Below are 13,900 nucleotides of genomic sequence, written 5' to 3'. Positions count from 1 at the left end.
AAGAAAAACCTCTACAATTTTTTCAGCAATTTTTAAAGTCATGCGATACTCAATCCAGTACTTTACAAAATTTCACTAAACTTAATGATAAATGTTTAGAAGCCTCTTTTGAGGTTTCTTACTTAATAGTGAAAGACAAAAAGCCACATACCATTGAGGAAACACTTGTTCTTCCTGCCGTGGTAAAAATGGCTGAAATAATACATGGAAAACAATATGGCAACCAACTAAAATGCATTCCTTTGTCAGCAAATACTGTTGGAAGAGGCATAGAAAACTTTGCTGAAGATTTCATGAAACAACTATTAGAACAAATTACGCACTGTGGGAGGTTTGCTATACAGTTGGATGAAAGTACAGATGTTTCTAACATGTCTCAGCTTATGGTATTTGCTAGATTCTGTTTCAATAATGAAATACACAAAGAACTACTTTTTTGCGAGCCACTAAGGGAAAGATGTCCCGGAGAAGATATATTCTCAACAGTAAATAACTTCTTTAATAAAAACAATGTTTTATGGAAAAACTGTGTAAGTGTAACCACTGATGGAGCAGCTGCTTTGACTGGAATAAAAAAAGGATTCTGGGGTACGGTTACAGAGATAGCACCACACGTGAAATTCATTCACTGCATCATTCATAGGCAAGCTATTGCAGCAAAGAAGTTGGAGCCAGAAGTGCACAAAGTGCTACACGATGTCATCGATGTGGTTAATTTTATAAAAACAAGACCTTTAAATAGAAGAATCTTTACAATACTTTGTAATGAGATGGGGAGTGACCATGAAAATCTTTTGTACCACACAGAGGTTCGCTGGTTATCTTGTGGCAAAGTGCTTAAAAGAGTTGTCAAACTTAAAGATGAGTTACGCATTTTTCTCTTACAAAAAGACAAGTGTTCCAAATTTGCTGACCTTTTCTGTGATGACAAGTAGCTGTCAGTAGCATGCTACCTAGCAGATATTTTCGAAAAAATAAACACACTTAATCTGTCCCTTCAAGGTAAAGGTGACGTTTTAACAATGAGTGAGAAAGTAACTGCTTTTTGTAAGAAACTTGTGCTATGAAGAGAGCATTTTGAAAACGGATGTTTGGAAATGTTTCCATTGTTATGTGATTTTGTTACCAAAAATGATGCAAGTGTGTCACCTGTAAAAACTCTCATATCTGCACACCTAAAAAACTTGGAAACAGAATTTTCTAACCTGTTTTAAAATATTCCAAATGAAGAGTTTCAGTGGGTTTTGAACCCATTTGTTAAAAATGTAAAAATACAACACCTTCCGATTAGTTTGCAAGAACAACTGATTGACATCAAGGAAGATGGAAATTTAGTAGCTGAATTTCAGCAAAGACCTTTGCATAATTGGTGGATGGGATTGAAAAATGAGTATCATGATTTAGTAAGCGCAGCCAATGATGCACTTCTTCCATTTGGATCTACATATCTTTGTGAGGTATCTTTTTCAGCTATGACAGTCATTAAAACCAAGAATCGAAATAATCTGAACTTAGAACCAGACCTTCGAATAGCTGTATCACAAAGTGTTAAACCAAGATTTTCCAAAATAATGAAGCCTACTCAATCACATTGCCCTCACTAAAAAATATTATTATTAATAGTGAGAGCAAAAAGGTTTTTTGTACTGTTAATAAATAAAATTAAAAAAAATTATTTTAAAAATGTTTATTTCATCTTTATCTCATCCTTTTTTAATTTCTATTTTTTGTGTATGTTTTATAATGTACATAATATATTAGTACAGTAGTACATGTATATACTTTATAAATAAATATATATATATATTGGGGGTGCGTGCTCAAAAATTTTTTAGTGATAGGGGTGTGCAATCAAAAAAGTTTGGAGACCACTGCTCTAGATTGTTGCACATATTTTATTCCTTTGATTTTAATAAGACAGCAGCCATTTCACCCCAATAGCATTCCTGTTAATATTACTCATGCAGGATACTCTGAAACAATTGTATATCACATACTGAAAATTAAATTGACCGACATAGGTACCATACTGTACAAGGTAGACTCTGTTTAACCAGTCATGTAAAAACTACAGTCTAGAAAAGAACAGATTAATTTATTTGAGGATAAATAGTTTATTTGAGGTTAGTGAATGGAAAATCTACTTGCAAACTGGCAACAAAAAGGAATTTTGTTAAAGCATTTAGTGTGACAGAATACATTTGCTGTCTGCTTATCATGCATCCCAAATGTAATAGCGCTCTACAAAAATATAGACTGCAAATTTTGACTATTAGAAATGTTTGAAAGGTTTTATCTTTAAGTATGATACATATATATTTAAATTTAGGTATTTCTTTCTGCATATTCCATTGGCTAAAGGCTAAGGTCAATGAAATAGTTGAAAAGATTGTTCTTGTGGCCTCGGATGGTGACTTAATCCTCCTTCAGTATTGCATTTACTGTGTAGATCACTATTTTCTCTAAGTCTGAAGGTGGGAGGGTTTAAAACAGTCACTATATAGCTTTCATGTCCTTGTTTTAATCTATGTGTGTATCTGCATGCAGAGTAGGCTGTGAAACAGAATTTCCTCAACTTTCTCAGTTCTAAGATTACCATGACTGTTTTAGGTCAGAAACATGTCTATTAGGGTATAATTTTTTTACAATATGAATGCAGACCACTTTCCAGACTTTCAGCATTCTAAGATGGAGGATATGTTTTATCTCAGAGACATACAGGCATTTCTGGTACAGATTTTGAAATTCTAGTATTTATTTAAAAAAAAATAAAACAGTTCATTGGTACCTTCATATTTTTGTAGCTTCAAGCTATTTGTTTCTGCTCCTGCTATAATGCAGATATTAATTGAATGCTGTTAAATATAATATTGTTTTTATAGGTATTATTAATAGTTATGAATTGTATATGAATGGCATTTTGATGCAGAATTCATCACAGCTAAGTTATTATGCTTATGGACTTGCTCCTTGGAGTCTGCATTCCTTCAGAGTCCGGGCATGTACTGCAAAAGGTTGTGCTTTGGGTCCATTGGTGAGTACCTCAATTTGCATTCTGGGAATGTAATAAATGTCAGATGGCAGTGAATAGCAGAGTAAATGGTGATGATTCACTCTGGTCAGTCCTAGCCCATCTGGCAAAATGTGACATTTTATAAAAAGTGCTATTTAAGAGCTGCTAAGGATTTGATAGGTCATCACTAGGCACAGTTCCAAAATAGTGTATAGATACAGAAAAGGAAGAGATTGGGAGTTAAATCTGAAGCTGAAACACATGTTATTGAAATTAAGTAGAATTAATATGTTTAAAAGGTGCAGATGTAGTTTAGCCTGATTTATAAGGACATATATAAAGGAAGAGTTACTGTTCCAGTAATGAGCAAAATTCTAGCTGCCTGACCAAAAGCACGGAGGATAATATAAGGAGCAGAGAAGACAAAATATGACAGCACTGCTCAAAAAATTGTCATGCTAATTGGAAAATATCTGTGAAACACAAATCTGTGCTAAAATGGAAAATAATATTATATTAGTCTGGCATGAAAAACACTATACCCAGGATTTAAGATTGTGTTAATATTAGCATTGAATTCTGAAAACAAGTCTTCTGTGGCGTAAAACACTATTGTTATTACAGACCTTTAGACAAGCTGTTGGGCTGACAAACCAAATATGCATTTGTAACATTGCAGCTTATAAATAACTTAAGTAATAATAGCTGTAGATGACTTCTAAAGTGTTGTCGAAAGCATCTTTTTTATATTTTTACAAGGTTTAATTCTTCAGTAAATTATAGCACCGCCCATATAGTTTTTTATACCAGAAATGTTTTTTATTGTAATAAGGTGGTGATTTGGGCACTTTTTTTTCCTCTATCATTCTGCGTTTATTTTAACATCATACTTTCTAATGGCAATAGACTATGCTATATAAATAGTAACTCAAAGAAGAGCTTCAAGGTTTAATTTTTCCTTCCCTATTTTTGATCACATTTCCCATGTCTTCCCAAGATTAGTTGCTTTCAAATGCTGGTAACATCATCTATCTGTAGAACAGGGCTGTAGACTTTATAACCATTAAACATTTTATAGCTTAGACTGCTTTGATGGATATTTACTCTTAAAAGCATGAATGGCTTTTTGCCAGATTTTCTTCTCCATGTTAAAGAACCCTCTCATATACCAGAAATTTAAACTATTTTTTTAAGTATGAGAAGTGCAGGGATGAGAGTTTGTATACAAAATCACGTTACATCTGTTCCATTGTACAAATAGCACTTTTTTAACATGGGGTATTTTAGGATTCCATTGGCAGCTCAGATAAACCAGTTATTTTTAGGGACCTGATCCATAAAATGCATATTAAAATAAGGTGGAGAGAAAACAGAAGTGTTTCTTTGTTCCTTTTCTTTTCTTAACATGCTTTCTACTTCTCCACTAAATTTCCTAGCCTAGCTTGACTTTCAATGCAGTTCAAAGTAGGTGTTGCTCTAGCTGATACTTATCTGCATCCCACGATCAGTACGCAAACTATTTTCCCAAGCCAGTGATCCATCTCTAATCGCAGGAATTGAAGTATGCCTTTATTTAGAGCAACTCACCTAAATGATGCCAGGAAGTTAGAGCACTGCATCTTCATTTGATTTTCTGAAAGATTTTTATATCAATTACAGCATAAATCTAACTCTTAAAAAAAACTTTGTCTCTTTGAGTACTCTAAATAGTACGGGGAACATCTCCCAGAAGTAAACTGATATTATCCTTCCAGCTATTTTTGTTGCTGATCTCTTATTTAATGTGCCCTAATCGATTGAAGAGATTCTTTGCCACTACCTTAAGCGCCGGATTTCTCCGGCTTACATTTTTGAAGGCGGCTGTGAAGATTTTAATCAGTTATTTGAGAGTTGCCAGTTCCATTTATCAGCAAGGATTTTTTTTTTCTTTCGGTGGTTGCTGATTTTTTTTTCATTGTTTGACTGTTTTTCATAGTGATTGCAATTTATTTCAAGTAAACCTAGAAAATATGTATTCCAAAATGTTCAGTTTTATTGTCCTGCTAGCAAAGAGGTATCTCTTTGGAATCTGAACTAATTTTAACCTGCTGCCTGTTCTTTACACATTAAAGCTATCCTTGAGGAAATTACATTAATGTGTGTCTGTTTGATTCATTATGGAAACTGAAATAGTTATATCTAAATACTTCTGTGTATGAATCATCCCAACTATTATGGAAAAAAATCTGCATTTGATTTAGAAAAAATAAGGGAAATACACTGAAATATTTTGGAAGAATTTATGATAGATACGAGAAAAAAGTATTAGCAATTAATTCTATTTGTTTCACTTTTCAAAAACCTTTCATATTTTAAGTTTGTAGTACAATATATATGTTATCCTAATTTACTTGGACAAAACAGACTAATATGGTATGATTATTGTTATTTTAACTATGATTATCTTAGGCTTTTTAATTAATATGGTTGTCAAGTAATTTTTGCTACTTTTTAAATTATCATAACACATCTAGAAATATGAGAAGAGTTAAATATAGGGGAATGTACAGAATAGGAAACACAGAATTTCCTCTTTTGCACAATATATACTTGTAGAAAGCTTAGACTTGAAACAAAATTACTATTGAATATACATTGCCCAAATACAGTTATATTACATACAGTTTCTAACCAGTATTTTAATAGTAGTAGTAGTAGTAGTAGTATTTCATACATAATATCCTAACAGGTGAAAACTATAACAAGTGATGAAGAAGACATTTCAACACAATTTTGCCCTTAAAAATCAGTCAGAGATATAAATAAAGTATGATCAGTGTAAGATTCAAGAGTTTTAGTAGTTTGTGACTATTATTCCATAATATCTGAATACTAGGAATCGCTCAGTGCTTTTTTATATTAAAATAATTACAGTACCTTATTTAATGAAAATGATCTCCAAGAAATGCTTGCTTCTCACAGTCATGGCTACATATTATAAGACAGAAATAAGGTAATAAATAGTATTTATGTACTATTGAGGGTATCTTGGTCATTAATCTGACAACCCAAGACATTTGGTTCCTTTCCAATATTTGGAGGTATTGAGGGTAAACAGCAACTTATATTAGGCACTCAGTACCTCAGGGGGAAGGTCTGACAGAGTAGAAAGTATAGAATAGTGTAACACTGTCATGAAGTTTGATCTTTGGATGCAAATTATTCTGGCCATGATCCAGAAAGGCACTGAAGCCTTTGCTTATCTTTGGCCACATCTACACAAGAGACTCACTGCGCAGTTCTTACAGTGCAGTCATTTAGTACTTGCATACACAAGTACTAAATGACTGTGCAGTTACTGGAGCTACTGCACAGTAGCATTGTCGAACAGCTTTAAAGTGATGTGACTGTGCAGTAGCTTGTTACTACTGTGCAGTAGTGTTGTGTCATGCTTTGTGCCATGCAACTCTACTGCATAGTAGTAACAAGCTACTATGCAATCAGCATCTCGTGTGGATGTGGCCTTTACGTGTATAAGTAATCCTTTTGACTTCAGTTGGAATATTCAGCTGCTTTAAAGTTAATCTTGTACTTTGAGTGCTGTGCTGAATTATGGATGTCTAGTATACATTGTGCATGAAAGACAATTACATCTGTAAAATAAATCCTCAGAATAATTAACTTCCCAAATTTGGTATAAAATATACAATCTCCATCCTGAAAGGACAGAGAATACCCCTTGACATGTTGATGCTGTAGAAGGTATAATAGATTAAAACTAGCCCTAAGTGGAACTCCCACAAACTGTAATACTCTTTATATAAAGCTGAGAGGTTTGGAAAAAATTTCACTTCTTTCCTACCTTAGAAAACATCATATAAATTATGGGTGAGATATAAGCTTACCATCATAAGTAATGCATTTTGGACCTTAAGTTTTGATCCATAACTTTGGATGATGGCTATAAGTTATGCTTAGTAAAAACCAAATTCCACTATAATTATGATTTTTTCATTTATTTAGAAAATAAAGCCCTAAAATTAAGATTCTTGTCCTTATTGTCTTTGCTAGCAGTTTTGTCATCTTTCAGTTTCCATTCAAAGGCTTACTTTTCACTGTGTCTTAAATCTTCCAGGAACTGCACCTCAGGGTGTAAGCCAAACTTGACCAAGGATATTCTTCTTTTATCAAGTGTCCATAGTAATATACAAAGGGGACCTATGCTCATTTTTATATTAAACTTGTCTTTTAACATTAGTAAGTTTAAGGGATCTTAAATTTACTTCCACTTTCCTTCCACATCCACTTTCCTTCCACTATTCTTTCTCTGGCTTGCTGAGCAAGAATCAGGCAATGGACTCAGATGCTACTACATTTTCAGGGTTTGAGTCTTGGGGTACTTCATTCTTCCCCATTTTCTAGCTTTAGATCCAATCCTATTGACAAATATTCTCATAAAATATTTGAATTAGGAGACAGTTCATAAGCAAATGTTGGGGTGAGGGTAAGGAGAGAAGAAAATACTTTTTAAGAAAATAGACCAGAGTCCAATGTTCATTAATAATATATGTTTTAAATCAAATAAACATACCTTAAACTGTTGTATAACATATTTCCTCATGTGTGTACAGGCTACAGAAGCACATCTCTATCTTATGGTTAAATTTGCAGGTAGAGGCTCGTACAGCAGAAGCTGCACCAGAAGGTACAGTTGAAATGTTTGCCACCATTAATGGATCCAGAGGAATTCTAGTAAAATGGATACCCCCAAATAAACCTAACGGGCATCTGATCTACACAGTACTTGTTACTGGACTCTTTTACGCTGATCAAGGTATTTTCTTTGTAATACATCTAGCCCTACCATTATAACAGTATAAAAATAAAATGCCATAATTCTGTTTTTTTCCCCCTTTTGACAAAGGATTTCTAGCAGTTTTAATTTTTCTACTATGTTCATTTCAGAGAGAGAGAGAGAAAGAGTTAGAGAGAGAGAGAGATGTAAATAAGTGGTTGATTTTAGCAATATTAATTTTGTTGTTTTATTGTACTGCAGTTTTACAATTTTATACTAGTATAAATACATGTATCACTACTGAAAGAGAAGATCACTGCCCAAAGCTCTTTTAATCTATGGATACAAAAACGGGTTTTCTCTTGCAGCCTCTACTCAAATGAATAATTCTATTAATAAAGTTGCAGAAGATTATTTTATGAAAAAGTTACTGGAACGAGGGTATCATGATTAGATTTGCATACAGCAGAGTTCACACAAGTAATGGCAAAGTGATATTGCTTAGAATTAAGAAGGCAACTACCTTTGTGGAGTTCATCTTCTAGAGTGTATATACTGAAATCAGGAATTTATTATCGCCAAAATATACTATTATAGATTGTAACATTATTTTGCTTGACAAAACAGCTTCATCCATGAAACAGAAAATAAGTAAAAGATGAGCTTCATCTCTTACAACCTATTACATTTAAGGGCAGTTATATTTCCACCGCACTTTCTCTAATCACATATTTCTGAGCAAATGCTACTAAATCAGGATGGTAGTGGTTTGCAATCACTTTGAATATGTGAAAAGGGCTACAGCACAAAGAATCACACCAGCTTTAGAGACTTTGTACTTAGTATGCACTTTTCACTTGATTGCAAAATGCATCAACTGCTCTAACCATTTGTAAAGAATGTTATAAGGTACATGGATAATGAACAAGCATGAACATTGATGAAAATCTATGTACAGGTTCAGTGTTAATTAAATGATCAAGCATGCTTTAAGGTATGATATATATAAAATAATATCAAGCACATATATCACTTAATGTCAAATGTTACCATTAGATCTTGGAGGATTTTAAACTGCATGATTATTTTAAATCATCTAGAAAAGTGTTTGCTGATGATATTATCCGAGAAAAGCACTGATCAGATGATAGTTATTTATTTAATTTTGCTATGTGGTGTAGGCAAATACAATTTAATCAGTGTCATAAGTGAAATAGGAGGCATGATGCTGAGTCACTGGGGGCTTTGTTAGTTGTCGCTTTAAATAATTAGAATGAAAACAATTTGTTGCTTTCAATATCTGTAGTAAAGGGAAAATATGTTCTGAATTTTTTGTTTTCTAAGAGGAAGTATATACATGCAGTTGTTTGTGTTCTGCTTGGAAGAGTGTATGTGCTAAAGGTTGGCAGTCTCAGCTGACCCTTCACAAAGGCTGGTGTGTCCCTTTTTTATGCAATGAAGGCTTTGATGTATTCTGCTGTGAAGCACTTGTAAGATTATGAGGTGAAGGAGTGATGATCGATTTGAAAAAAAGGAGCAACATTTTGGCTGGACCCATGACAGCACAGCCATTTCCGCCAAGGCAGCTGGGTGAATAATGCAAAAGCCATATTCCCCTTGTGTTTAATCTTGCATTGTTTTTGCAGAGAAAATTTCTGCTTGCCTTCTAAGTCATGTCATCCTCGGTTGTCATCCCGTCTCTCAAACCATCAAAACGGTATTAAATGTTGCAAAGCTGCGCAGCAAGAGAACTTTCAAAAGTCAGAACCCATTTGCAGAGCAGCCCTTGTAGAAAATGTATTCTGTTCTCGGCAGAATTTTCCTTCAGTTCTTTCCACTGAGAAGTTTACTGATTTCTCCCAGTGGAATCTGCTGGAATTTATCGGTTCATGGTTGGCAGTCACAGATTAAGGTAAATGTCGATCCGTAATGACCCTCTACATGTTAGTATTGCAGTAAAGCTGGGCTTTTATGTCAAAGATATCGGAGAGGGAGCTATTACACATGACAGGGGTGATCAAGGGACTCCAGACCAAGGCAAGCATTATTAAATATTGACTAGTTCTGTGATTTATGTAGAGCTGGAGGAAAAAAGTGACTTTTTAACCATTATATATTCTTCAGCAACGAAAACCAGCCATTTATCTCCTGCTGGTAATAAAGAACAGAGTGCCTGCATATTTTAGTGGAGGGAAAACCGAGCCTTATAAATGAGATGGACTCTTTCATGATAACATTTCAGTTTGCTAATTGCCAAAAGCAAAACAGGCAAATTGGAAGCAATTACAAGAGTTGACTGAAAGTGGTTGCTGTGTTAGTACAACTCAGGAGAGGTGGCTGGGGGAAGGATTGTCTGGGGAATGGAACCCAGAAAATTTCATTACATTTGCTCACTGTTGCTGAAACTTTGCTTTGCAATATTAAATAAATAAATAGTATTTTCCTCCTCCATCCCCCTCCCCCGGAAGTCATCAGCTGTAGCAGCTGACATGTATGCTGATTGTTTGAGAGTACATATTTCTCTACAAGAATGAAATTACACGTTAATTTATCCAACTTCTTTAAGACATCATCTGTTCAAGAGATTTACACAATGCTTATTGAATTGTCTGATGGCTAATTGGTATTTCCTTGACATAATGAACAACTATATTTCATCCTTTGCTGTAAAGTCTGTTAAAGAGGGAGTGATTAGAATGTAAAGGTTGAAGTGAAATTCACCTGTTTTGATATATGTTAGCCCCAGAATAATTATAAAAATAATTTCATTCACAGATTGTTTTAGTGGCCTGCTTCCTAGCCTGCTAGTTGGGTTAAATTAGGCAATAGACTGTAGATCTCAGATTCAGAGCCAGTTATGACTGACTGTGTCAGCTTCCTCACAAAAGATGGGTCACAATAAGCATGCTAATATGAATGTTTTAATTTGAGTCTGCATGCATTTAGACATTTGTCAATGAAAATGTACAGTGTAAGCCTTATTATAAGTACCATCTGAAAGAGAATCATAGACTCTTAGAATCATGGAAAGTTAGGGTTGGGAGGGACCTCAGGAGGTCATCTAATCCAACCCCCTGCTCAAAGCAGGACCATTCCCAACTAGATCATCCGAACCAAGTGTTTGTCTAGCCGAGTCTTAAAAACCTCCAAGGATGGAGATTCCACCACTTCTCTGGGTAACCTGTTCCAGTGTTTTCCTACCCTCCTAGTGAGAGAGTTTTTCCTAATATCTAACCTAAACTTCTCTTGCTGCAACTTGAGATCATTGTTCCTTGTTCTGTCATCTGCCATCACTGAGAACAGAAACATATCTGTGGCATCTGCTGAAAATTTGAATCTAGTACAGGGACACTCTCATTATGCATGTTTGTCTTCTTGATATTCAGCAGAACATTTTATGCCTTCTGTTTCTAAGCCCTTGTCTGATCTTTAGGTACTAAGATAATTATCATTATGGGGGAAGAGGGAAGCAGGATTTGTCTGTATAGTCCCACACAGGACATTTGTTACTAATTGTTCCATGAAGTTGTTCTATAATAGTCTTCATCCTTAAGTAAGTCCATAGAATACTCCAAACACTTATACCGTATTGTGACAATGAGTTCAGATAAGATGTTACATACATGGAACGCAACTAAATGATACCAGTGAGTCCATACCTCAAAAATCATGAGCCTGGCTTAAAGGTTATCAGATATTTAAAACTGAATATATAACTTTTAAGCTCTTACTGTACTCTCTGACCACATTTTAAAGCTTTTCTCAGCAACCAGGAAGGTGAGAAACTTCCTTTTTTAAGAACAAAATTAAGATTCTCATATAATCATTTAACTTTGGGAGTTGGAACTTCAGAGAAAGCACCACACCATTAGGACTGTGATAACATTTTAAAAGTTGGCAATTTTGTAATGAAACACACAATGTCTACATAGGTTTACTTTATTGTTATTAGTCTGTTTATAATTTATTTGGATTCTGACCCCCACCTCCCATTTCTGTACTTTTAAAGAGAATATTAAAATTAGAAAGGAAAATTTGAGGCTAAAGAAAAGCAATTAAATAAGAATATAAATGTACCCTATAAAGGTGGCAGTGGAGAAATCTCAGTGAGTTTGGAAAATGCATAATATTGTTACTTTAGGTACTTTAATGAAAAGTCTGATCTTGGGAAATGTGGAGTACAAGCAACTCCAATTGTCAATAACTATCAGCACTGCACAATCAACCTTCAAACCTTCTCCCATTCCAAACCATTAACATTTCATATAAATGCATATATGTCTACACCCTGATTATCTAGAAAACGAGACTGTCATTGATCATATTTATTTAAGACATCATCCAGATTTCCATCTAGGTGTATATTTTAATATGCCTGCCACTTAGGAGTTAAACATTTATTAAACTGACTAATGTTTATCAGTTATGTTCTCCCTATGATAAACTATATTTGATTCTATGCTTCATTCTTAATATGGGGTCAAATCACCCTCTTGAAATTGTAAGGAAATGATGATATAATTCTGGGAAAAGTCTTGTAATTAAAGACTGTATTGTAAAGTGTAACCACAGAAGTTAAGGTTGCCCAGACAACCTTAATTCTGGTATTTCCTGACTTTAGAAAGCTTAATTATAGAACATTAATATCCTTTTAATAGTTTTTAAAGAAATGTTAGTGTTTACAGTACCAAGTGGTTCCACTGGTGTTGATAATCTGACTTTCTATTTTTGTTGCTTATGTACTGGCTCTGGAATCAGTTAGCACATTTCTTTTCAACAACTACCTAACAGCCAAAGTGACACGGAGGGAAAATTGTATCTTGAACTGGCTAAAAGTGTCATCATGGTCCTGCCAGTGTAGATCATGGATTAAGAAATGGTGTTTAGATTTTGTGGAAATAGAAGATTCTGACCCTGAATCTCTTCACAGTTTGACTATGTTGCTCCAGTGTATACAAGAGAAATCTCTGTATCAAAAAGGTCCTTTCCCCTTAAAGTCAGATTGAGGCTTCTGTATGACTTTGTGACAATGCCTCCATCTATCCAAACTTTGAAAAAAAGCTGTGTTAAGTCTGTTACACCATTCTGATCTAGACATGTATGATTTCTAGATAAATGCCTTATCATGTCAAATTTGATCACACCTAATTATACCCAAAGAGGACTCTGAGCTCTGTCCCAGCTCCTCAGCTGTCCCTCTCACAACCTATTTTCCTGATAGAGTAAAATTACAGAGAACTCATGCCATAGAACAAGCTGTCTACCTTGATGAAGGATTAAGTTCCCAATCTATGGTTTTAGCCCATCTGTGGTTTCCACAGGAGGTACAGAGGGACCACAGGGGGTTTCCATTGCCTTAATAGATTTCTAATTCTGGCTTTGTTTGCCCTCAAAACAATTTATAGCAAACTCAGAGTTCTTCTGTTTTCTGTAACTAAGCCCTTGTCTGATCTTTTTCAGATGGCTGCCTGGCAGCTGAGAAGAGGCAGATAACACTGGAATGTCAGCATGCCCCCTTTCCCCTAGCATGGCCCCAATTCCAGAGCAGCAAGAGGGAGTCCTCCTCTGTTCAGTTTAGGTGGCTTAACAGCTCTGCTGCACCAAGGCAACAGCAAAATGAGCCCATAGCTGAGCTGGTTCTCTTGTCCCAAGTATGCTTAAATTCAAACCGGCAACACTTTTGACCCAGCTGGAACTTATCCAACTATGTTTCATTTGTGGGTAGCACAAGGCTATGTCCCCAATGTACTTGGGGACACCTGCTCTTGAGTACACCTTGCCCATTAGTTCTCAAGCCCAGACATGAGGTGATGAAGCTGCCCCAGGGACAGTCCAACAAGGTGCTCTCATGCCTGCTGGAGACAGATCTCAAGAGCAGACATGGGGAGCTTCACTATGTGTTTACAGGTTTGGCATGGGCAAGAAAGAATGGGTGGGCAGGCATCCCTGAAGGTACTGGGAATGCAATGTAGACATACTCAATTCAGCTTGAGTTTGGCCCTGTTTTGAGCTCTCTCTGTTACTCAAGTAAAAGAAAAAGGTATATTATTGCTCCAAGGTGCATTATGTCTATTCTTTTCTTCTGCTTTTAAATGTTTATTACTTTTACTATA

The 13,900-nt window shown here is 35.0% G+C and overlaps 1 protein-coding gene across 1 annotated transcript in view; it reads left to right on the top strand.

The window, feature by feature from the left end:
* The window catches only part of USH2A (usherin), a 756,200-nt gene that overhangs the window by 401,953 nt on the left and 340,347 nt on the right, over positions 1 to 13,900 (top strand). Inside the window, exons 35-36 of the mRNA XM_019516454.1 lie at positions 2,883 to 3,034; positions 7,664 to 7,826. Coding sequence (XP_019371999.1) covers positions 2,883 to 3,034; positions 7,664 to 7,826 — 315 coding nt within the window. The remainder of the gene's footprint in view (positions 1 to 2,882; positions 3,035 to 7,663; positions 7,827 to 13,900) is intronic.

This window comes from Gavialis gangeticus, unplaced genomic scaffold (genome assembly GCF_001723915.1).
Source record: "Gavialis gangeticus isolate Ggan-Ray unplaced genomic scaffold, GavGan_comp1, whole genome shotgun sequence".
Taxonomy (NCBI): domain Eukaryota; kingdom Metazoa; phylum Chordata; order Crocodylia; family Gavialidae; genus Gavialis; species Gavialis gangeticus.
Note: the sequence above shows the minus strand (reverse complement) of the source record. Positions and strands in the feature narration are given on the sequence as shown.